The sequence below is a fragment of the Nelusetta ayraudi genome, unplaced genomic scaffold (genome assembly GCF_046127955.1).
Source record: "Nelusetta ayraudi isolate G7.1 ecotype Tasmania unplaced genomic scaffold, CSIRO-AGI_Nayr_v1 ptg000084l, whole genome shotgun sequence".
In the NCBI taxonomy this organism is placed as follows: Eukaryota; Metazoa; Chordata; class Actinopteri; order Tetraodontiformes; family Monacanthidae; genus Nelusetta; species Nelusetta ayraudi.
This window is the reverse complement of record NW_027466134.1, coordinates 662501-688061: the sequence shown is the minus strand read 5'-3', so window position 1 is coordinate 688061 and position 25561 is coordinate 662501. Positions and strand designations below refer to the sequence as shown.

General features: G+C 44.7%; 1 protein-coding gene across 8 annotated transcripts in view; it reads right to left on the bottom strand.

The window, feature by feature from the left end:
* Positions 1–1835: 1835 nt before the first annotated feature.
* The window catches only part of kank4 (KN motif and ankyrin repeat domains 4), a 69427-nt gene continuing 45701 nt past the window's right edge, over positions 1836–25561 (bottom strand). For 5 of the 8 annotated variants that reach the window (XM_076045104.1, XM_076045102.1, XM_076045107.1 and 2 more), the window contains 9 exons: positions 19857–19931; positions 16084–19629; positions 13285–13381; positions 10822–11091; positions 8992–9076; positions 8351–8570; positions 8117–8259; positions 7135–7335; positions 1836–4453 (listed from right to left, as the gene is read on the bottom strand). In XM_076045104.1, coding sequence (XP_075901219.1) covers positions 4349–4453; positions 7135–7335; positions 8117–8259; positions 8351–8570; positions 8992–9076; positions 10822–11091; positions 13285–13381; positions 16084–19629; positions 19857–19875 — 4686 coding nt within the window. In that variant the 5' untranslated portion in view covers positions 19876–19931 and the 3' untranslated portion in view covers positions 1836–4348. Of the gene's footprint in view, positions 4454–5910; positions 6239–7134; positions 7336–8116; positions 8260–8350; positions 8571–8991; positions 9077–10821; positions 11092–13284; positions 13382–16083; positions 19630–19856; positions 19932–23893; positions 24063–25561 lie in introns of those variants that run through there. The other 3 variants (XM_076045105.1, XM_076045109.1, XM_076045110.1) reach the window with 3 other exon arrangements.

Below are 25561 nucleotides of genomic sequence, written 5' to 3'. Positions count from 1 at the left end.
ATTTCCAGCATTTGTCTGGACACAGACAAGTTGTCCGTCAGCTTGGTGCCTGATTGTTGCACCTGGTCCTGAAAACAGAAGAACCCAGTCCAAAACCCAATTGCGAGCACTTCTTTTATTAGCGCATCGTGAACAACGGTCAGAGACAAAGTGACAGCTGCCAATTTAAAACAACTGAGTTCTAGGAAAATGTCTCTTTTTTTCCAACTTAAGATTTGTTTTAATTTAATACAAAAGCTATGGCTTCCTACCACAGTCCAAAAACATGCACGTGAGGTCAAGTGTACACTCTAAATTGTCCGTAGGTGTGCATGTGAGTGTGGAATGTTTGTCTCTATGTGGCCCTGTGATGAACTGGTGACTTATCCAGGGTGTCACCCTGCCTTCGCCCTAAGACAGCTGGGATAGGCCCCAGCAGACCCCCGTGACCCTGACCTCGGGAAGAAGCGGGTATGGAAAATGAATGAATGAACAAAAGCCATGCATTAAACATTAGGAGTTAGATAAGGAACATTAGATAAGTTGTGATTTTGACCAGGAGCTGTAAATGAAAGAAGCCTTCGTCGACAACGGATATTTTGAATAACTGAGAAAAGGAAAGAAGAGGTCCTCCTCATGCGACGAAAAAAAAAGACACATGCAAAATACGAAGGCAACATTGTAAATATCATTTATTTGAAATTTATTTATAATTCTTTGTCTGATGTACAAGTCACGTGTTAGAGAGGTAAGGACTTTACATTTGACTTTGTCACGTACACACACCTGGATTCACACATGAATATTTATCAGGGCAGGTCTTGCCCTTATAGCTTAAATTAGTGTCAGCTCCCCTTCATATCCCACATATATCACAGGTAGCAATAAATGGCACATGACAGAGTCCACAACCTTGTCGAACCACAAGTGTACTTTACCAGCCGACCAATCAAAGATGGGATGAATAATCACATCATCAGGGAACACTCTGCATAATTTCCAATCATCCACGTCCTCCTCCGGCACGACCACCGGAACCATTTCCCATGCATACGTTAGTATTATTGTATATGATAAAAAATATATATATATATATATATTTGAATAAATACTTCATATATAGTGTTTTTAAGCAAACGGCCAGACAATACTTATTTATATACTTTTTTCCCCACAATACTGTATGTACATTAATTTGGCTGAATTTACAGGAGGAGATAAAACATAAGTCCAAGGTGGAATGGATTCAATTTCAGTTCTTTGGTGTTGAGCCCATGAGGAAAAATTATTATTACATCTGGGTCACACTGGAACACGCGTGGTTGCCGTTACCTGACTTGATGCACAGTCATGGAAGACCAGATATAGCAGATATTGACAAAACAAAACAAAACAAAACAAAACAAAAAAAAAGACGCAGCGCAACCTTTAGGCGTCTGAGATACGGAATGCTAAACAGACCCTAACAGACAACAGCCAGATATTGTTGGGAGCGTCCGTCTGCTACTGTTTGACGGGACGGATGACGTTGACCTGAATAATAAACCTGTGCCGAAAATGGAAATAATTCCCTCTGAGAAAGCACAGCCCCGACTTAAACATTATACAACCCGTCTATCTCGCTGTCCATCTCTATAATCCCATATCTGCATCCGTATTAATAAAGAGTCTGGAAATGAGGAAGTGCTAGTGGTTTGATCGCCCTGCGTCTGAGAGAGAGAGAGAGAGAGCGGGAGATATTTAATTAACCTCAGATGTGGCATGGCAACATCAAGGCCGTCTGTCCTGGGATGATGGGTATTAAAGGTCCCTTGTTACGCAAACTTTACTGTAGCCGTGCTCTTTCTCTTTCTAAAAATAATAATATCTCTTGCTTGTCAAAGAGAGGCTCGTTCTTCTTCTGTCTGCTCTACTTTTTGGAAAAGTGTTTGTGTGCTGAAACTCTGATGCCGTCGGCTTGTTGATGCCCTTTCCAGACGTGGAAGGCACAAAGAAACCCATTGTTTTCTAGCAGGAGGCTTTAAACAGGAGGCTATTTGTGCAGGTTTTTCGATAGTCAAACACGTAAATGAGCGATTAGGACAGCGATTACACCTGATTTCTCAATGACAGAATGTTCCTCTCCGCTCCTCTTATTTCTCTGCATTTATACCATCGCCGTAACAGAACAGCAATATGGCAGTTTGTTATTATGAGCAGCACCGTCCTTCACCTCCAGCGCGACCCTGGCAGGATTTCATTTGAATTGACTGTCGAAAGTAATTACGTGACAACCCATTCAATTATATTTCTCTGGATGAGCTCCGAGGTCAGTGAGATGAGTCAATTTATGTCAATAATTTACCTCACAGACTTATCATCTGCCCTGTGAATCAGGCAGATGAAGCTGTGGCAATTTTGCAATCGTACTGTTTTAATGGCTTCATATTTAGATTCAAGTTATCTGAGGCTTGGCGCTTGTTCTATTTTTTTTTTTTTTTTTTTTTTTTTTTTTGCTGTTCAGCTTTTGCAGAGCCCGACAATGGCCGCGTTGTAATCGCCACCTCGGTCACTCCTGTGCTTTTTGTTTGCTTCCTGTAAACGCGTCAAGATTTCCGCGGTAGAAAATGGGCTGCAAATGCAAATGTTCACGCTGCTCTGACGATTTCACGAGAATGTGGCTTCATGAAACGGAAAAAGGCTCTTAGAAAAATTACCGTCTGATTAAGGCTTGACCAAATCCTCTCTTCACCTAGATTCCGATGAACGGGTAGGACTTCATTTTATATTGCTTCTCTGAGGGCTGCAAAATAAGATCCAACCCCAAATCCAATCATCCTGTTAGTTCAACAAAAATAGGAACAGGAGCTGAAATTGTGTCAGTAACCTGTGGACAGGCAGATCCCCTTTTAAAAATCAAGTATTCAATCATGTCATTAGTATGATACATGTTTTGCAGTTCCATCCATGCCACTATGGTTAATCTTGCTACATGCCCCCTCCCCCTCCCCCCGAATATATCACAGCCAGCCTGACATTCAATTGTGCATTTTGTAGCGGTTGCATACATGATTCGATCTGAAACGAGCAGGCAGACGAGACATCCACTGTATCCGAACTGGGAGGACAGGAAAACCAGATACAGTTTACAGTTGGGAGGGGCTGGGGGGTGGGGGGGCTCAGTATTACAACATACTGTTTTATTGAGTACTTAGGAGCAGCCAGTAGGGGGAGTACTTGTGTAATGGCATGCGTCACCCTCTCTCCAACGGTACAATCCTGTGATGAGGAGGTGCTTTTAACTTCAAGCAGGTTATGTTATTGTGGCTATAAAAAAAACTTTTTTTTTCAGTTTCTATCAGATATAAATTCTCTCTACTATTCTTTGTCAGTCTTTCACACATGATCACCCTTCTACTGTATGAGAAAATATCTTAAATATGGCCACTGAATACATTTTATAATGTCCAACATCCAATGAATGATGTGAAAATTGGCAATAGTGTCAATTTTTTTTTTATGTTTAATCGTATAATCTGCACTTTGACATTATAGATATATATATAGATATATATATTTGTATATTCTCTGGACATCGATATAGATGATATAGATCGATATAGACTTTTCACTGTACACAAACACAATTCTTTTTTTTTTTTTTAAAAAAGGGTGAAGTAGAAAATATGGTTTCTGTGTTTATGACATTAATCGGTTACATGACATTCTACGTATACTATGCTCTCAATAATGGCTTATGTCCAAATCTATGAAAACAACGATGTCAATGTCATTCAAGACAAAATAGAGTGTATGTCATATTTAAGATTGTATGTCTGAAAGGTAGATCATGTGCTTGGTGTTTATCTGATGAATGATAAGAAGCAGCAGTTTGTCCAGGTGTTCCTTCACCCACCTGCGGCTCGTCCAGCCGGATCCCTCCTCTCCTTCTCACCCTGTCTCCTATCAGATATCCTTACAAGCACTGTGGCAATGTCCTGATCACCAATCCAGCCAGCGCCCTCTGTTGTTCGGCCACTGAGTGGTAGGTGCAGCATATCCATAAACGCTCATGTTGCCAGGAGTGTGTGTGTGTGTGTGTGTGTGTGTGTGTGTGTGTGTGTGTGTGTGTGTGTGTGTGTGTGTGTGTGTGTGTGTGTGTGTGTGTGTGTGTGTGTGTGTGCGCGCGCGCGCGCGCACCAAGGTTTCAGAGGATTCAATGCGTTCTGATGCCGAACAGTAACGACCACCTTTCCCAGCGGTCATTTCTGACTGGTGTCCTTATTTCAGGCCTCTTCCTCTCTGTTGGCGGGCGGGGGAGGGGCAAGGCGAGAAGTTTAGAGCCGGCGAGCTGAAGTGGCTGACAGAACGTAAACGTGGCCATCGCGGCTCAGAGGAGGTCAGGGGCAGACGGCGGTTGGCTCCCTGCTTTCAGGAGGTCTAGGATGTCTTGGTGAGAGCCTCCCTCCGCCACCGACAGTGCCGTTTGTCCATTCTGTGAGGCGAGGGGAAGAAGCAGGTGAAAAAAAAAAGTACGGATTCGTCTTAAAACATTGCAGTAACCCTTTTCCTCCTGACGGTGGCAGTGTTGTGTCGCCGTAACTTAGGGAGCATGAACGCACTCTGAACCTGTATTGATTAAGAGATTCAAGAGTTGAGTTAAGAATCTGAAAATACCCCCCTTGAAAGTATCATAGTGTCATAAAGCTGCAATATCGGTGTCTCTGAATGTGGCTTCTGAAATATACTTTTGCAAATGAAACTGAGTTTTACAAGAAAGGAAATAACGATCTAAGCTAGTGGTAGATAATTAGACTGGAAACAAATAAAAAAAAATACGACTGGGACATTAACATACGTGTGGTGCGCCAGCCACAACATAAATATTGGACTTCTTGTATAAACATGGCATCATGCTGCTCCAACGCAACCGCACACAGTGACATAAGGAAACACAGACACATGTCGTTTGCCTGCCAGTGTCTTCCATTTATACAAGCTAAACAAGACACATGAGCAGAGATTTGACTCTCACTCAGTCCTAAACCCGCTTTGAAAGCAAAGGTGACATTATTAAAATGATATACACAACAGCCTAAGACCACTGTGTCCGGATAATGACTGTGGAATGAGGCTTGTTCTGCTTGACTTTACCAAACTCATGCCCTGAAGTGTGCATCGTACTAATCTCTTCAGAATACACGCAGTTCCAGATTTTGATCAGATTATATTTTATTTGTCTCTTGCACAACGGCACCGTACAACCCTAACAGTCGCCCTGCACACGTGACCCCTCCGGTTCTGAGGAGCGTCATTAGTGAATGTTGTGCGGGGCTTTTACCGCCGGTAAACACACATCGCTTCCTCTATCAATCACAACAGTCTCGGAGTCTCCTATTTGTTCTAATTGAACGCTGAAGAGCAGACATAAAGGCAAAGTAGAGCAGACAAGACGTCTCGTCTCGTGGGAAAACACATGCCGCTGTATAGTTTCAGCTAACTTGCTGATATTTTTAAACTGCAGTGGCGCCAGAATGTTAATTGACACGGCCTCTGTCTTAAAGTGTTATCCAATGAGGCGTGCAAATCACAGTATCATCAGGTCACAAAATACTCAATAACAACATTGAGTAGTGAGACAGTTGGCGGGTGATTGCAGGACGCATCCACATCCTCATTTAGCACAAAGCACAGGCTAGTCCAAGCTAAACAACACACACACACACACACACACACACCACTCTAACTAAGAACAATGAGGGGTGATAATTTTAACCACCTGGGACCGTAAGTTCCACGAGGATGCTTCTATTTCAGGTAGTGTTGTACTACTCGAGACCGATCTTGGGACCACTTTTATGTGGTCGAAGTCTCGTCTAGTCTTTGTTCTTGTCTTGGTCTCAGACTTACTGGTCCGAAGGGGATTTCCAAAAGCAGTTAAACTAGTCCTGGTTTCACACTCTTCTTCAAATGCAATCAATAGAATGCATCTATTTTAAACCATGTTACAATGTATATCTTTTTATTTTCTCCATTGGTGCCACCTCAATTTTTCATCCTCTTCTCTTTAATGAGCTGAGTGACATCTCTCATGCGCCCAAAATGTTGCTTTTGTTTCGCAGTTCATGCAAAAGCTCGTGGCCTGTCGAATCGAACACCTTTTCCAGTCTTGGTCTTGATTCAGTCTGAGTCTTGGCAACCAAAGTAATCTAACCCTACGAGAGGCCAGCCAGGTGCTCTGTGTCAGCGGCACGGGTGCCATTGTCCCCATTACAGGTCACTGAATCGTAGAAGGAAAAAAAATCATTCTGAAGCTGTCATTTAAAGGAGAAGCTACACAGTGTCGCTTTAAAAATGGAATCAATTGTTTGCGGAGGGTTAGTACCCCGGCAGAGACGAGCACCGGCTTTAACATGACTATTCTCTGACCGGGCACCTTGGGCCGCAGAGGGGAATCATCAGTCATGAGAAATCAATATTGCACCAGGTCGAACAATCAATCCATATCTGGGTCAGCCACTTAGCGCCCCGCGGTGAGTGCGGGAGCAGCCTAATACCTAGTGGCATCTTCTGAAGAATGGGCCAGGCAGGACCGTGGAGCCGTGCGACCATTTATATTGCACAAGCAGGAACTCCAGGCACCTCGTTAGGAGGTGCTCGCCTTATTCTGAGTTTACGCCTCGTGGTTTCCTGCGCACGTCAGTGTTCCCTCTCTCCCTCTCTACCTCACTGTGCTGCTAATTAAACTGCCGAGGAGGTCGGAGTTGAGCCCACTTGGAGACCTACTTTCTGCTTCTTTTATTTCAAATTTTGCAGACTTACAAAAACAGGTCTGTCAGTGAGTCTCAGCGCTCTGGGCTGACCTGCATTTTTACCCCACGCTGCATAGTGGTGTATTTTGGAACCTGGCATCGCACCAGGGTGGGCTGTTTAACCATGGGACAGCATACTAAACTCGGGCTGAGCTCGAGAGCAAAGATCCCACGCCAGCAGGAGCTCCGAGGGGAAGGGAAAAACAACGCACCGCACACCAGAAGAGAGGCGCGGAAGGAACCCGAAGCCTTGAGCGACTCCGTGGCGCAACAAGCACAGTCGCACGGCTGACGTGTAACACTCCCTATATCATCCCCCCTCGTGCACACGTCACCGTTCTGCTTTTCCAATTGAAAGGCGCACCTTGTCTTTGAGGCTGAGGTCACAGCGGCCCGTCTCCAGCAGCAGGCGAACGATGTGCGTGTGACCGTGTTCGCTGGCGCACATCAGGGGCGTGGAACCCTCTCGGTCCTGCGCGTTTACGTCGGCGCCGCTGCTCAGGAGCAGCTTCACCATGGCAACGCGCCCGTGGCTCACGGCGAGCATGAGCGCCGTCTGGCCCGCCTCGAGAAAGCGAGAGAGAGGGTGAGAGAGCGGGTGAGAATTACAGAGAATTAGAATTAAAGAGCGAGAGGGGAGATGTGGGATGGAGATGGAGCGCTGCAAAGTGGAGGAACGGATGGAAGTGTGAACTATAGGCGACGTCTGGGAGACAGCCGGGCATCGGTTGGCGGTTCAGATTGGAAAAGTGCTCCTTGAAGATGTTGCTTTTTACACTTTATATATGCGCATGTATGACACCCTGACGCTGCCGTGCACGTCCTCGCATGTGGGAATTGGAGATGGCCCATTAAAAAGATGGAGCAAACCTGGACCTGTCTGTCGCATTGAGAGAGGCCAAATCAGAGCTTTCACAGCCAGCTGAGCCGGGCTTCGACAGCTTGAGCAATATTAAATAACCACATGGGCCGTGGTGATTAGCAACTCAACACAGTCTGGAATAAACAGAAATAGTTTGGGTTTTCTTTTTTTTTTTCTTTTCAACAACAAAGCCAGTCTGAAGTGAATGAAGAACAGGGGATGATAAAACAGCCACTACAGATGCATACGAACTCCTCTCTTCAGCCTGCCGTCACCTCCTCTATCCTGGCTGACAGCGTTAGCAAGGAGAGCTGGCAGCAGTTGCTTCCTGCTCTCCTCCCTAACTCAAAGAAAGTGGACAACCTTTGGATTGGAGCTCGATGAGACGGATGAAGGAACATACAGCATTAGAAAATCCAGCTGAGCTTTACTGTGAGTAGGGTTGGACTTCCTTGCGCTTCTCTTTGAAGAGACTGTTTAGTACCTGTCTGGAGCGTGCGTTGACGTCGCCTTTCTTCAGCAGTTGTTGCGCCACCTCCAGCTCATCAGGACTCTCTGCAGCCGTCAGTGCGGCGAGCATCACCGGAGTGTAGCCGGCCTTGTTGACGTTATCCGTCTCGCATAAACCTATCCGGGAAATAAAAGATAAATACATTTTTTTTTATGAGCTACGAAGTCAAAGACGTGCAGGTTGTTTTTTTTTCTCCCCTCATCCTACCAGTATCCAGCAGCAGTCTGACCACTGGGAAGTTTGAATGCGATACGCTGTAGTGGAGAGCCATGTTCCCGTTGCCGTCGGTCAGGTTCACCACGTAGGGCAGCAGAGTGGGCGTGGTCAAGGCAACTTGTCGTAGGTACAGTGTGACGGTGTCGGCCTGCGAGTCCTTCTGACTGGAGACCCGGAACCACTCCTGGTAGAGCACCACCAGGACCTGACGCTGAGGAGACGGAACCGAGAAGGAAAGAAATAAAGCTTGAAAAGAAAATGCACAAACTGCCCGTGGTTGTGTCTTCGCCGCTTCCCTTTCCCCGAACACTTTCCCTTCCTACTCATTGTGCTGTTTGGCAGCGTGCACATTAAGCCTGAGAAATGGCACTTGACACCAAATTATTCAGCACAATGGAGCCAAACAGCTCCAAAGAAAACGTCAGCAGAGACCCCAGAGCAACTTCATTTGCAAATAAATCAACATTGCAGCAGGCAGCACCGGAAAACAGACCCATTGCACAGAACTGTACGTTTGTGCGTGTGCGTGCATGTCAACATGTATGTACAGATAAGACAGATAGACCACTGAGGAGCATTAACATCCTGGTTTCCCCCCTTTTACTAAACGACAGGAAAAGAACAATTCTTACCATTTCCTTGTCTGGGGATGAAACCTCCTCCATGCGATCCTTCACATACATACAGGCATCAATAAACTTCCTGTCAACTTTCTCCCTGGATGAAAACAAACAAACAAACAAAACAGCAGCCTCATTAGTGAATATCGTTGAAGAAAATCAAACCCCCGCCAACATTTGGAAGACGTGCGACGTGAGGAAATTAGCATGCCTAAACCCTTTGATAAATCCCAAAAGCATTTAGATATTTGTGCAAATGAAGGTGCCTCATATTTCGCCCCACGACACGCCCACGTGAAGCGCTGCCTCGTCATTACCAATAAGACTGCGCACGTGAAAATAAAGGTGAAATCCAGACCGGCGAGTCTTTGTAGAAGCGCGCAACAACAGCTGAGTGGTAAATAAAGACGGCGGTTCTGACAGAATATGGAGGAGGACGTGGAGGAGAACATATTGTGAGTTTTTTATTAATATAGTCTTCTGGCAAGTCTGTACATCCATCATTCAACGTTACACACAAGTCCCACTGCAATATTTATATGTTTACAGCACTCCGACTGATTTCCGCACATTCTGGAAGAACGATAGTAACAGTGTGTGCTTCCTTTTTTTACCCAGGGATGGTGTTCAAATATATATTTAAAAAGAAAAGTATCCGAGCCGGATATCAGAATTAATTCATCTAATTTTCTGATATTCGTGTTTTCCTCCCACGCATGAGATCTGAGGAAGGATTCTGCCCTGATGAGGTTTAAAAGATTCCACTAAAGATGGGATAACGCACCGCTGCGTTCACTGACCACATAGGAATACCTTTTGCGTAACAATAATACAATAATAATAATGACGAAAATTTATGGAAAAGAAAATAGATCTCAAAAGCTAATGCAGCAAACTCCACTCTTTTTGCATTGCTTAAACATGTATGCATATTAAAAAAAAAAAAAAGTTTGCATAGTATTCTCGGACAAGGACCGCTAAGTTCTGACAAAGCAAAATGTAAGTCAGAGGCCTCAAAGCACAGAAACACGCTTGTCGTCAGCCGTCACACACGTTGATGGCACTTTAAAAAAAGAAAAAAAAAAAAACCTTGATGGGATGGTAACAGTTGAGGGTGATTCACAGCCCCGAAATCGTCCACCGAGTGCCCACATTGCTCATCCATCACACGCAGTCACAGCGTACATCTGCGAGCGGCTCTAAGCTTGAGTGGGTGACACACCAGCCGGGTGCTGCGCCTGCCGCATCCATCAAACACGTAGAGATGCGCATGCACACGCTTCGCACAGAGGTTGAGTGATGACTTAATATAAGGCCCGTGGCCTCATAGGAGTCCCACCCACTGGTAGAGCGGGAACCTCAGTGCCCCCCACCCACAACCCCTGTGTGCATGTCTGAGAGAGATGGGCGATCAGATGGTAGCGGCCGCTGTTTTTTTTTATTTTTTTTTTATCACATTTCGGTTTCAGGCCCTCGGCACTTTAAGACAGATGGATAGATAAGGGCGGAGGGTGTTGCATCTGTAGAGAATGCAAAGCCATTTGAGGCTAGTTGTGTTTGCGAAACTGGTCTATACAAATAAAACTAGATAGATGGATGGATAGATTTATTTTCTTAAGCCAATACTCTTGTCAAGTTAAATGTCACACTACGGCAGTGTTTTCTACCAACAGCGTGCGTCTTGATCCTGTCAATAAACTCCCCAGAAATGAGAAAATTCCGCCCTTTGCTTCTTGATTACACGCTTGAGTTTTCATTGCCCGGCAGTGCCCAAAAAGCCACAGAGAATGGGGTAATAAAACATCACCACTACAAAAACAACACTTCACTTTACTGTCTCACCCTTCAGCCGTTGCTTCCAGGAGCTCCTGGCTGCTGTCTGGATCCAGCAGGCTCCTTTCGTTTTCCTTCTCTGCTGTCACAGCGGCTCCTCCCTCGGCTGAGGCCTCCGCGTCCTTCTCCTGGGTCTCCGCTCCTTCTTCAGGCTTCTGTTCAGGCTGAGGCTCTGCTTCCTTTTCCTTCTCCACCTCTGGTTCGGAGCTGTCTTCTTCCTCGGCTGAGGCCTTGGGCTTCTCATCTCCGCTGGACTCCTCGCTGGATGTCGTCTCATAGCTGGAGAGCACAATACAGGTGTGAATATCGACAAATGCATTTCTTTGGCGGCGCACCACTGGGGCTCTTCTAAACTCCAGACTGTGATAAATCAGCAACACACTTTCCGGATAAAAGAAGTGCATTCATATTTCATACTTTAAAGTCAAGGCAAGACTTCCCAAGAGCTGTCTGCGGTGCTTCAGCGTGGTTAATTCAGGTTTAGCACCTTTTAGGGAAATTTTCACACAACTATTGGGCAATAAATATGGCTTGCTGAGCTATCAATTGCGCTAAAAGACCAGAGCGGAGGGCCAGATAAAAGATGAAGACGAAGAAGAAGAGGGACATTTGTCTGAATTGTATGCAGAGCTTTTGTTCAATGGAGTCAGAATCTGCTAATTATGTTTTTTTTGTTTGTTTTTTTTTGGCTTTGGCAGTTCAAGAACAGAGTATATTGTGCAGCATGGGGTGCCTAAAACCAGCAGAAAGCACTGTGGCTAAAAAAAGAAAGGACAAGTGGGGGAAAATTGAAAACAGTTGTTGTTGTTGTTTATCTTCTTTAGTGTCACATATTGCTTCCATTTTGCTTCTAAATGCTCCACTGTGATATGCAGTAATATAAGCTTTTCAATAATTTAGGGTGCAAAAAAGACCCAGGGTCAAACTGAGTCAAAGCAACGACAACAAACCCAAAGGAGCCTGTGATCCAATCAGTGGCCACAATGAGATTTAAACACTGCTCTGCTAGCTTTGTTGCACTAGCCATTAACATGACAAGCTATGTTACAGAGCAAACACACCAGTTTGTATGTAGACTTGTGCTACAGTGAGCTCAATTTAAATATCCATGTCACCCAAACCCCACCCACTCTCCACCTGTTGGTCTGGACATGTTAACTCAGCCAATGTTAAACCAGCTTTTGCCGCCCACATCCAGCTGCAGTTCACCGCCTACCAGGAACTCCAGCCTTCCCATTTGTTCCCCTGGGGATTTCTTTTGAGGTTTAGCATCAATAAATATTCCAGAATGTATACCAAGCAAGTCACATATAGATGACCCATTACTTATCTCGCATCTCTTGCGCTTCACATTTCATTTCTATCCTGAGCCATATGCACTAAAATTTCAGTCTGTACACACTTTGCGCATACCTGAATGACAATAGAGTTTGTCAAAGTGAAACACCCATGCAAGTGTATGCTGTTATGGTAGCAGTGAATTTGAGTAAGTATTAAGGTTGGTTAAATAATCAGGTTCATTCCCCTCTACACCTCAGGCATGACTTAAGATAGACGCTTGCGCGAAACAACCTTGGCCCACATTGGCCAAAAACATGTGTATGGTTAAACATATACATGAAAATCCATGGGCATGTTTGCATGCTCAAATATACAGACTTGGACAAAACCCAACTTTGTGTGTGTGATCATAGGGGCATATCATGAAGGGCCCCTCTGTTAATGCCAGTGATCAGATAAGTCTAATTTTGAATGCCTTCAATTCATACTTCTTTGCGGATCGCACACCCACCCACACGCACAAACATCAACACGCCACGCGAGGCGTTCAGGGACCACACAGCATTCCCTGGATTCCAGAGGAGCCCAAGGGACCGAGAGGACAAGTGAGAGCAGCCCAAGAAATGCACAAACACCAGGCCACTTCCTGGTGCGGGAAACCTAAAGATAGTCAGGGAAATGTTTCCCTTTAACATGCTATTAAAATAGCTCTCACTGGCCATCCTATGTGATTGATTGTGGTCAATTTTGAGTCATCTTACAGGGCGGTTGCCCCGTGTTTTAAGGTGATCCCTGAAGAACAAACATCACTGTTGCAATGACGGTTGAATTTTGGTTGTAACTTTTCAAACTTCATCTGACAACTGGATTACTTTTTAGTGCTTTGTGTTCATACAAATCGTATTAAGTGCACATTTCAGGTAAACAACAGTGAAGCTGTCAAACTAAGTGCTGGATGTACCATCGATGAATTAGTCCCTAAACTACTAAGTCCTAATTAACACTGGCGGGACCTTGTCATAATTTATTTTACCATTTTTTTGGATGTCCATATATTTTTCATGACATCCAAGAGTCATTAAACAAAAAAAAAGTCAGGGACAAATAAATCATAATGCATTAAACATAACACGCTGCAGTAAATGCCAATACATTGTTGATGCATTTAAGCACTGAAGGAAAAGACTTTACCCTCCATTCACTCCTACAAACTTCAGGTTTTTCTTGGCTCCCTTGGTCCCCTGCTTGTCAGCCACACCATTTTTCTTCATAATAGATTTGAGACCTGCTGAATAGGAGAACACACAGAGGGAGGGGGAGAGCAAGAGATGAAGGAGAAAAAGAAGGGTGGGGAAAATAGAAACTTTAAGCTTTTATTGGAATTTGAGTGTGGATATGTAGGCTTTACTCCTGTGTGGGTGTAATGCAGCTCACTCTGCCTAAACCCAAACCACAGTTGTTTTTTTTAGGCCCTTTTAGGCAAATAAGTTATTATGCATTGGATTAATGAGTTTTGGTCCTTCAGTCAATTTCTGGATGCAGCCAATAACTCTTCCAGCATTTGCTGATGAACGTTGAATACAGAGTAAAGGACATCTAGGCTGGTTGCAAATGTAGGAATAAAAATTGTATAAGTTGCTGGAAAATGAGACTAAATGTTTTTTTTAAATCCACACAATCAAACAACATGAACTATTTAGTCTCAGCCTCAACAGGGATTTATATTTCCTTCTGTGTTGAATGTTCTGTTGAAAAATTATTTCACCACATTTACAAATCTGCAGCCACTACTACTGTACATTGTGTGAATCTCTGTGAATCAAAGTTGTGAATCTCTTTCATCAAAAGTGGAAGGTGAACAGCTTTTCAACATCTCCGGCCTTTCAGTGAAAGCCGGGAAAATGCGGTACAACTACAATTCACTTCTTTGCTTTATCCACTTTTTTATGCACAAAAAGAAATCACAATGTTAGAATGCCCAGTTTGATGTCACAAAATGTTTGCGACGCCACCAGCCAGGTCTTTGTTCTGACTTCTTAAAAGTGCCCAATGTCCTGAAACTCTGTCACAGAATACAAATATACAATTACTTCATACATATTTTGATAACTAATTGAGTGAGGCTGCTCCACAAGATGAAAAGTAAAGACGTTTGAAGTGCATTGGCCAAGAAGAAATGAAACTGAGATGTCAACTGGCACCACATGGTCAGGAAATGCTGCCACTCCTGTTTTGTTGAGCTTTTTTCATTTACCAGTGCCGCAGGTACAACTGGTGCATGCATGTAGCTAAAACGTTTTGAGGCTGAGTGATATTAAAGAGCCTCCAGATGCAATTTGAAGCAAATGTAGCTTCTCACATAATGCAGAATCTCATGTGCTGGTTATGAAAGGGGGAGCTGGGGCTAAATCTCTATAATCCATACTGTGCGAGTAGTAGCATATTGTCAAGAAAAACGGCTTTGCTAAATAGGATTGCTTGACATAAAATGCTATTAAGAAGTGATTAACTATTTACAATGGCAAAACAATGGGATGGAGGCAGACCTCAATTTGATTTGCGACAGTAATAGAAGTGATGTTTCAAACAAGGCTCTTGCAGCTTGGTCCAATCACTTATTCATCAGGGAGAAGATTAGGACCACCCATGGTTGCAGGAGAACATTCTCAGGTCAAGACGACAGGCCGTATTAACAACATCAGAAAAGTCTGGCCTGCTTATGTATGTAACTGCCCAATGATTGATTTTGCATGTTGTCTTTTGCTGACTCCACTTGGCTCGGAGCCCACTGTTGCTGTCTGAGTTGCACCTGACAGCATACATGGTGCAGACGTTGTATAATATTTTATGCAAGGACATTAGGCTGTGGCCTTGAGCCAATAGCTACCGCAGAAGTGCCTTGCACTACAATCTCAGACAGACTGTCTTTCAACCTGTATCTTGCAAAGCATTTGGCTCGTTAGTTGTGATCGCGCTCTATTCTTTCAGAAATGCAACAAAAACATAATTTTGCATCCCCTCAGCACATTCAAATCCCTGAAGCTTTAGTTTAATACCGGCTGACTGTGAATTCTCAATGTTACACACAGTATTTTTATAAAAAATAATGTAAATGTAGAATGTAATCCAAGCATAAAAATGTAGGGGACAAACCAAAACAAACAATTACAGACTTGAGACGTGAGACACACTGTGCTTTATCTTACAATACACAGACACACTAACCAAACAAAACTACACACACACACACGCACACACTACTCCCTACAGTGAACTGAGTATGAACTCTGAAATAAATTATGCTGTGCTATGTCCACAAACATATAAGACATCTTGTGTATCTGCGTGTGTGCATGCACATGTGTATATGTGTGTGTGTACGTGTGTGCACACGCACTAGAGGTCACCAATCTTTGCCAACTAAGATGTAATTTGGAAAAATATGGATTAAAGTGATATAATGTACTTTAAATTAGTAGTTTGAATTCTAACAAAGAGTATGCAAGAGGCAAACTTTAACAAAACTGAATTAACTTAATGAAATTATTAAACATACAAATATATTAAAAATATGCAGAATGCCATATGAGTTAACTATTTGTTTTAACTGGACTGACTTATGAAGTGAACTTAAGCAGATATTCAGTCTAGACATCTATTTTGATATGGTAGCATGGTGTAGTGGCATACGTCCAACTCTGCAAGCGCAACTCGCATTGCTTAAAGAATGTTTTGATAATGCCTCTTCCAGCCTAATAAGCCATTCATTAAATGTGTGACATGTCAACCAGTTTAATAGCAAATATCTTAAATCTGTTTTGCGTCGGAATAAAGTCTGCTGGTGACTCACTCCTACTCCCCCATGTCCTGCAATGTTCTGTATACACCAAAAATAGTGCCTGTTTAACTGCCCAAAACTCAGTTCAATCATTCTGGCACGTGGCAGACATGGAGATAAACCCCTGAGTCCTAAATGAACCACAGGCCTACCTTGTTCTGGCTGTTTGCTGGCAGGGGTAGATTTCTGGCCTGGTGAGTAGAAGGCAGAGAGCACGCTGAGGGAGCTGACCAGTTGGCTTTGGATTGTGCTCATTTTGGAGGGACCGGGCTTTCCTGCTGGTTTCCCTGCTGCTGGTGCCGCAGCAGGGACTGCTTTCCCCGCTGGCTTGGCCGCTGCCCCTTTGCCTGCCTCTGCCCTTTTCCCTGCCGCCTGTTTCTGCGTGCTGGGGCTTTCCTGCTGGACGGCCGTCTGTTGAGTTCCAGAGCCGCTTCCCAGCTGTGCCCACTGCTCCCCCAAAAGCCCTGTTAACCGGGTCACGACTTGACCCAACGCTGCGGGCGAAGTTGGAGACTCCCCAGAGCCTCTGCGAGGGGCCTGGGCTTCACCGGTGTCCCGGCGAGAAGCTTGGCCCTCGGCTGAACCACGACGCTTGGCTGCTTCGCTGGAGCCTCTCCGCAGTGATTGCGTCTCGCTGCCCTCCTTGGGAGTAGATTTAGTTTCACTGGAACCTCTTCGAGAGCCCTGAGGCTGAGGTTGGGCATCACTGGACCCCCGGCGGATTGCGCGGACCTTGGCGTCTCCTGCCTCACGACCAGAAGGTTGTGCGACACTAGATCCCTTCTGTGTGATTTTGAGTTCTTTAGAGCCTCGCCTCACTGTGGTACTTGGAGACTGGGCCTGGATTGATTTTTGGCCAGTTTTGATTTCGGCAGAACTTGGAGCCTGAGTGTCGGATTGGGGTTGAGATGGTTTATCAATGGGCTCCCCAGGAGGTTGCTTTACCAGACTTTGGTCCTCCACAGAAGGGGATGCGGCAGGATGCTCCACCTCTGGTCTCGGGAGCTGTGTTTGGCTTTGGGCCTCAGGCTGAGCTGGAGCCTGGGGCTGTGCCTGAGCCTGAGCCTGAGGCTGAGGCTTGGTTTTAGTCTGGGGCTCAGACTGCTTGGCATGACTTTCACTGGACCCTCTCTGAGGACGCACAGGTGCAGGCTGACTTTGAGGAGGCGAGGGCTTTGCTTGCTCTGTCGAGGGCTTCCTGCCTCTTTGAGGTCTGACAGGTGTGACTGTTTTGACCTCTGAACTCTCTTTATTGACAGCAGCTGCAGCACTCACCACATTTTCTTTCTCTAACGTACACATCTCTTCACTTTCCGGTGACTGTGTCTTTTCTACTGTCTCAGATATGTTTTGCTGTTTCTCAATACTTTCTGCTATTTCACTCTTTGTAGGTGTAGTCGCCTTTGGTTCGGAGTCTTTTGCCTCTGTATCCGATTTGTCCCAAACTTCTACATTTTCCCCTCCAGTAATAACTGGACTGGTTTGGCCTTCATCCTGGCCACCAATAGATGAAACTAATGTTTTATCATCGTTACTTTCTGTAACTAGCATTTCAGGGACAGCATTCAGATCCACACTTTCCGTGTCTCTACTATCTCTTTGAATTTGATCACTTGTATCATTTTCCCTCGCTTTTTCACTGACTACAGCACTCTCACCCTCTACTCTCGCATTACCTGAACTTTCTCCCACTTGAATCTCTGCTTCTACAACTCTAGCTGGGTTATTATCCTCCTGTCTGTGTATCTCTCTCTCAGTCTGCCGGTCTGTCCTCTGTGCGTCTTCGGTCTCTGTCACCCTGTCAACTGTGTCCACTCGCTCCGTCTCGGTGCCTCGGGCCACTCTGCTAGCCCTTGGCCTCTGAGGATGATCTGTTTCCGTCTCTCCCTCTGTTTCCGTGACTTGGTTCACCCTTTGTGCTATTGGTGTCTCAGTCATCTGATCCTGAGTTATGATTCTCTCAGTCACTGTGCCCCTTTCCATGCTGTTGGCTCTGGGTCTTGGTGGGCTCGCAGCCGCTACTTCTGCCTTAATCTCTGCCACTTGCTCATGTGCTTCAGCTTTACTGGTTGATGCTTCCTGTTCTATGCTTATCGTTATTGGTTGGGGAACTTGTACTTCAATACATATTCTATCTGTGTCTGTCCCCTGGTCCACTGTACCAGGTGACTCTGTCTCTGTTTGTTGATTGGCAAAATCTACTCTCTCTGTCTCTGTGCTCATGTCAATACTCTGTCTTCTTGGCCTGTCATGTGCTTCTGGGGTGCACACCTCCACTCTGATTCCCTCTGTCAGCTGTAGTATTCTCTCTTCTTTCATCTTGTTTTCATCTAATTGCTCTTTTAAAGTAGTGTTTGTTTGCTCCAGTTGTTGACTAGCTTGAGCAAGTTTGGCCTCCAGTGCAAAAAGCTTCTCCTGTAGTTTTTCCGTGGAGTCTTGATCCATGGGTTTTTCCTCTTTTAATGTTTTCCCCTTCTGGAAATGGTTAGCTTCATTCGTAGTCCCCTTATTTGATGTTAGTTCTTGTCCTGGAATGTCCTCTGATGATAACATTTGATTTTGTTCTGGAACTTTTTGTTGAGCTGATTTTTCTGAAAGCTGAGCGTGTCTCTCACTTTTCTGTTCAGACAGCCCACTTCCTTCTCCTTGCGCTGTGGAAGTCGTGGAAGATATAACAATTTCTTTTCGTAGCACACCATTTTTCTCTGTCACATCTTGTTTCTCTTTTCGTATTGCCGTCTTTGCTGGCAAGCTGTCTGAAGGTTCTAAACCTCCAGCAGGTTGAGTCACAAAGGTTACGTTTATCTCTTCCGAAGGTGCCTTTTCTTGTGGCTGTGTGTGGATCTTCGAGTCAGACTCAGGTTCTAAAGAGGAGGGTGAAGTGGAAACATGTGCTTGAGCTTGAGCTTGAGCTTGGGCTTGGAGCTGAAGGAGAAGCTTCTCCCTTTCCTCCCTGAGGGAGCAGATTTGAGCCTTTAACTCTGGGATGGTTTTAACCTGTTCTTCTAGCTCTCTGACACGCTTTAATGCCACAGTGATCTGCTGATGAAGCCCTGTCCGATCCTGTGGAACACAACGCCTTTCTGTTATGTCAGGCGAGGCACGGAACATATTCTCTGTTGAACCAGTTTCCGGTGTTCCAACCGTACGGTCTGGACTGCTTGAATCTGATCCTTTTCGTTGCTGTAGAGTGATAGGCATGCTTGATGCTCTGAGCAGATTTGGACGATTTTGGATCCCCACAGTTTTGCCATCGCCATCCCGGGGTACAGCTCCTACATCATCTCTGGGCTTTGCTAAAACATAGCTCATTCCCTGGCCAGGTGCTGCCCTGCTGCTTTGACTGGAGGTCAAACCATCACCTGGCCTGAAGTCAAGGATCTGTTGCACCTCGGACACCCTTGATTTAGGTTTAGGTCCTAGGGTGGATGTCCCCGACCACGTGCTGTCCTTCTCTTTCGGGATTGGCCTGACTCCATGACCAGGAAGGCTGAAATTCCTAGGCAGTGTGCTGAACTTAGGTGGGCCCTTGACCCTGCGCTGAATGTGGACCCTTTTGATGGTATTGCCTTTTTCAATATCATCAACATATTTAAGGAAATCCAGGTCCAAGTGAAAGCCATAGGGAGTTTCAACTGAATAGGGCAGCTGCTTCCTTGGAACTCCAGCTTCACTGGCCTTGGTTGAGAAGCCATTGGCTGCAAGAAGCATTACATCAAAATGATTGAATTACTACATACTTCTATACTGTCAGTTTAAAAGTCAATTCACATTACCAAATTACAGATTACTAGTAGTAGTGTTCCTTTTTTATTCACTTCTCAACATTTTATGTGAAACCATGTTTCTTTATATTGGACTATAGTAATGTATGTTTGGCACAACAAGTTTTCAGCTAAATTTATATTTAAATGCAGGCATTTACCACTTTTCTTGTCCATCATGGGAGGCGGAGATCTCAGTCATGGACGTGTGTTGGCTTTTAGTTGGAGCGGTCAGGCTGAGAAGTAAAGAAATGACAGAACAGTGTAAGTGTAACTACCAGTCATCAGAATATTTACATACACACTTTTTCAATGTTTTTTTTTTTTTTTTTTTTTTTTTAATTGATGGGTGTTTAAACACATATCTAAATTATGTTTACACTCAACTGTTCCACTAAAGAAAATAAAAACATAAAATAATTAGTCAGTAAAAAACAACATTGTATTATAAACAAAGGTTACTATAATCTACTACAAAATAAAAACATGGAATACATCAGAATCATCCACAATTTAACCTAATTTAATGCATGATAGCAACACCCCCACATACCTGAAACCCTGAGAGATATCTGCTATTAAGGACAGGATAGGACAGAGTGCAAGTGCCTGAATCACTGAATCGTGCTTGCCATAGTGGGCCAGTTGCCCTAGTTGTGGGTCACCACACCATGTACAGTGGGGAATATACATTTTTAAATAACACATTTGAAATTTGATTGTATTGAGGTCATTTTTAAACTCCCCTTCTGATAACTTTAATTTGTGAAACATGTCTTCTGTTTATATATCTGTCACCTACAATAGGGTAACCTGCTAGTAATTGTAAAACTAGCATTATGATTTGCATTTAGGTTTTTTGGGGTTGTTGTTTTTGGTTGAACAACACAGTACTAAACTAAAATACAACACTTATACATAGGACAGTAGCCTGCCCAATGTGGAAGGTGTGCTGTGCAGAATGGGGACACACTGCAAGGCAAGCAGTCGACGATTCAGCAATGTAATCAATCAAAGTGACACCTGGAGCACTCAGGGACACACGCAGGAACTGTGACGAGGCCTGTTTGGCCACAGATTCAGCCGTAATAATGCCAACAACCAGTGATCTGTGGAGGCATCACCGTTTGTGCACACACACATTAAGAGAGACATAAAGACTGACAGGCTAAGCACAGAATCTGACACCGTGTCATCGCTGCCATGGCAACCATGCGTTCTATCATTTCTGCACGTCTAAGGAACGACTGGAGGACAGAGGCATGCCTGACTCCACCCTGATGCTCTCCGTCCTCAAGGCTTAATTAGCAGATTTTGGGAGCACGGATGTGGCTTGTAATTGCTGAGCGAAGTACGAGCGGAGTCCACTGGCAATTAAACACAGTGGGCAGGAAACAAAAAGCCTCCCTTAATGAGATCGTTACAAAAACAACTGAGACACAGAAGAGTGGGAGTGAACGCGGAGGGGAAGGAGAGGGAAGGTTTTTCTTTTTTTCTTTTTTATTTAATGGCAAGAAATTAAAAGGAGAGAGAGGAAAAAAATGATTGCTACTAAGACACACAGATGTAAGGAGGGCAGAAGAATTAACGGCACTGCTAATGAAAAGCAAAAAGTCACAATTAGTGAAAGACGGACTGGGAGCTTCCCTAATGAGAGTCGAGTGGACCTTCCCTGAAATGAAGCTGCAAGGATTTTCAAAACTTTTCTCTTTTAATTAAAACTGCACCGTAGTACCTATAGCATATAGAAATATACCTCGAGAATGTTCAAGCCCTTGAAAGCCAGCTTGCACAAACATCTGCAAGCTTCTGAGCCCTGGATTGCCTCCACTATTTCTTCTTCTACTACTGTCGCTTTAATGGCGGCCAGTTGCTTCCTGTTTAATAATTTCAATGATAATGAAAAACACAAGACCAAAAAAATGTAACATGTTTAAAGCTCTGTTTTTCAGACTGGGAAGATTGAGCTGCAAGTTTCTGTAATTGAATTCTGAGCAATCCGGCTGCTATGCAAGGTTAAATTTATAAAGCACAATGCAAAGACGTCTTTATCAGTCAATGGACAATGAAATTCTCACTGTTTCATTTGTTTCACATTAGAAGTTTCTAATGGCAAAAAATAGCAGTGTTTTGTTTTTTTTTCAGCCTTGATGAAGGCAGTGACTTCAAATTGTTGAGTACAGAGAAGTCCGTCAACTCTCATTGCAGGTAGGGTGACCAAAAGTTAAGGATCGTGTATGAATTCATTTGAACGTGTACATGGCAAAAAACTAAACTAAAAACTAAAGTCCTGGGAGCGATTGAACGCCCACGCCAGATTCACTCAGGCAGATGTTAATTTGAATGATTAACACAAATAACACGCAGTAATAGTCGTGCGCTATCTGCAGGGAATGCAAAAAAAAAAAAAAAAGTGGGGGATTATACCGATTAGGTTAGTGATTAAACACGGTGCTAATGGTGCACGATCTGTGGTGGTTTACAATTATAATGACAAGGAAGCCACCAGCTCGCAAAGTCAACACTAATCCAAACTGATCACATTTGCTCCAGGCAAGGATGGCATATGTGTGTGTGTGTGTGTGTGCGCGCGTGCGTGCGTGCGTGCGTGCAACCAATACTGTCCTCGCCATTTTGTCATCGCCACTCCGGTCACTCTCTTTGTCGCCGCGCCGCAGCTCACATCGCTTGCAGTGTTTGTTTCATGAGTGCGCCTGGTGTAGTCACCCTGTTTGAACAGCACACAGAGTTCCCGCACTCGCGCCCGACCCCCGAAGCAACACGCGGAACATCTCTCAACGCCAATCCAATAAGTGTGACAGCTGGTGGAGGGGCGACGGCGTCGGAAATGTGCCGCCCCCGGAAGACAGAGGTAATGAGAGTGCAGTAAACGAGCTCACGCTGACAGCCAGGGCTTTTCACGTGTCATCGGCGTGGGACCCTCGGCCATCGGAGATGGAGCACATCAGAACCAGAGCTCGACCATATGGAATTTGTTTTTTCTAAATGGCGACAGTTCGGTAACATTCTCATCATCAACAACATCCTAATTTCTCCCGCAACATTTTCATTCGGGACATCAACTGCACGAAAACCAAGCGCTCCCTAAACGACAACACCGCAGTGCACCAAGTGATGCAGAACGGCGAATCCGGTGGCAGGTCGGAAAAGCGCCTACTGTGTGAGAAGCGCTGTCTCACCGACAACCAGGATGCGTGAAATGTTTTGAAAGGAAGACCTGTACGGCCAACAAAATGAATCCCAAAGTAAACACATCAGGTCCATGGTGAGAACAGAATAAACCCCACTGTCCTCGTGCCGAAGAAGAGGTCACAGTCCGCGGTTTGGAATTTTTTTGGGGTTACAGAGAAGACGACAGAAGTCTAAAGGACGTTACGTGCAAACAGTGTTTTGGCTTCATCGCAGGACGGCAAAGACGCTACAACGTTATACGAGCACCTCAAATGTCACCACAGAGCACACTGAGGCAAAGCTGTAAAGACTCAGTGAAGCCTGAAAATGTTAACCATGTTAATTGTGTTCTTTGGAAAGAATCTTTAATCAATTGGCTGCAGAAAATAAAAGACTTTTATTCCACTTGTGTGTTCGTGTAGGAAGTATGTCTACGTCTCCTGTTGCTTTTTGTTTTGTTTTTTTTAAATCGTCTTATGTTGCAGTGATGACTGCTCCTTCCGATGACCAGAGTCGACGTTCCAATTTTACATAAAGCACTATTATATTTTTGGTTTTGTTCTTTTGTTACATAAGTGTAACAAAGATTTGTTTTGAAAAAAAATATATTAAAGAGAGTCGTGATCTCAAATCTAAACAAAAACTAATTGCGGTTCTCATTTTTTTTCCAGAGTCATGCAGCCAATGCACACAGACACACAGACACACACACACACACAGACACACATGCAATGAAAATTACTGCTGACCCAAACTACCCAGAGAGGAGGCAAGCATTAATTGAATGTCAGGGGTCATTACATAGAAGTGCCTGTGTGCTCAAGATTGAATTAGTCCGCTACATGGACACAGAGCAGACTCGCAGGCGGACGACGGGGCCCGGCAGGAAGTTCAAGCTGTGGATGGGCAGGTGGCGGGCGGCGGGGAGCGAAAAAAGGCAGATCGAGGTGGGAGTAGCGGGCTGTGCGCCGCACGCTCATATCTCAGACCCGCAGAGACACTTTACCGTTACATCTCGTTCCACTTCTCCTCCTCCAAGCAACTCGTCTGGCATCTCCCGTCTTGGTGCCAATCTCATTAACAATAACGCGCCACAACCTCCGGCTCACGTACAAGCGCTCACGCTGGATTACTCCTCGCCGGCACTCGCAGCTCTCAGCGCAGGTGTTGATCAGCTGCGAAAAAGGGAGGGAGAAGAATGAGGAGGGCCGTCCTTATCGCAGCCTGAGGCATGGGACCGGCTATCTGTGTTTACCCTTGTGTTTCCCTGGGAAAATGACCAGGACTGACCAGCTTACACAACAATGGCAGCCAAGGCAGACACGCACCACTACCAAGCAGGTGCACATGTGCGTGACAAGCGGATAGAAAAAAAAAAAAAAAAAAAAAAAAAAAGAAGGACCAAATGCAAGTCCCCGGTTCTTTGGTTTAATTCCAGCCGCAGCAGCCGCAGCAGCAGCAGCAGCAGAGTCCTGATTAGCAGTGACATTTCAAACAAAGCTGCCAAGGCTTGTAACTCATGGAGCGTCACGCTCGCGCGTCGCCCTGCACGGTGCTTTGGGTGCAGAGGCGCAATTCAGCGGTGACGGTGATTAATATCATACAAACAAACAAAAACCAAACCTGCGGTTAAAGGGATTTTCTTTGTATTTCTCAGTCCTTCCGATCTCTGCTCATTCAAAAGTTCAGATGTGAACATACTATACAGATCTCTGTTGTATTTGTTGCAGTTTTAAGCGGATCCTTTAATTTTGGCGGGGTGATACCTTTTTTTTTTTTTAATTGGGTCGCTTGCTACAAAGCTGTTCTATTCAATGGAAAAATAAAGAGAGTGAAGTGAAACTGGAGAGTGATTAACAGACATTTGGTCCTGAGTCTACAACATGACTTGAAGGTTTTTACAGAGTTTTGAAGACGTGCTATCCAGCAAGCTGAACAAACTGTCACGCAACAGATTAACACTTGACTTCATTACACAGATCCACCGTAAAATATAGTGAAAGGGGCAGAATCTTGAAAATGATTGGATGAATTTCCCATCATATTTACGCTGACCGACCAGTCAGATGTTTTGGTTTAATCTGCCATGTAACTGTGGTCGCTCCAGCCTGAAGCTTCCCACTGCATTAGCTGCATGCAGTCATGTAGTCCTACAACTGGGTGCATTCCCAATGATTCCCTTCACCGTGCAGGTCATAACCTGTCCACAAGAGTTGCTGTTTGGAGTTGGTGGACTATGGATTTGATTGAGTGTTGAGGGAGACCTGTATCATTCACCTTCAAGCTGTCCGCTGAGCCGCTCGCGTCTCTGAGCCCTGGATCTCAAAAAACAGCAGCCACTGATAATTAAATCTTACTGTCGGGAACGCACTGGTATTTTCACATTCGCAACCGCGTCATGTTGCACCAGTATGCATCGGGCAATTACAGCCGCTCTTTTGCAAGTGCGTATGATGGTTTAGCATGACAAGAAACGACAGAACTGAGAAGCGACCGGAGATGCGAAACAGACTGAGTGAATCAATGAAATTGGCTGCCTTGAGGGAGCTGGGACTGACTGAACGAGGGAGGGATGCTGTTTGGGATCACAAAGATGAAACTAGGGGACATTTAACTTGAATCTCAGCGCCGAGGCTCTGTCGGCTCTCCGCAGGAAGAGATCGATTCTCTCTCC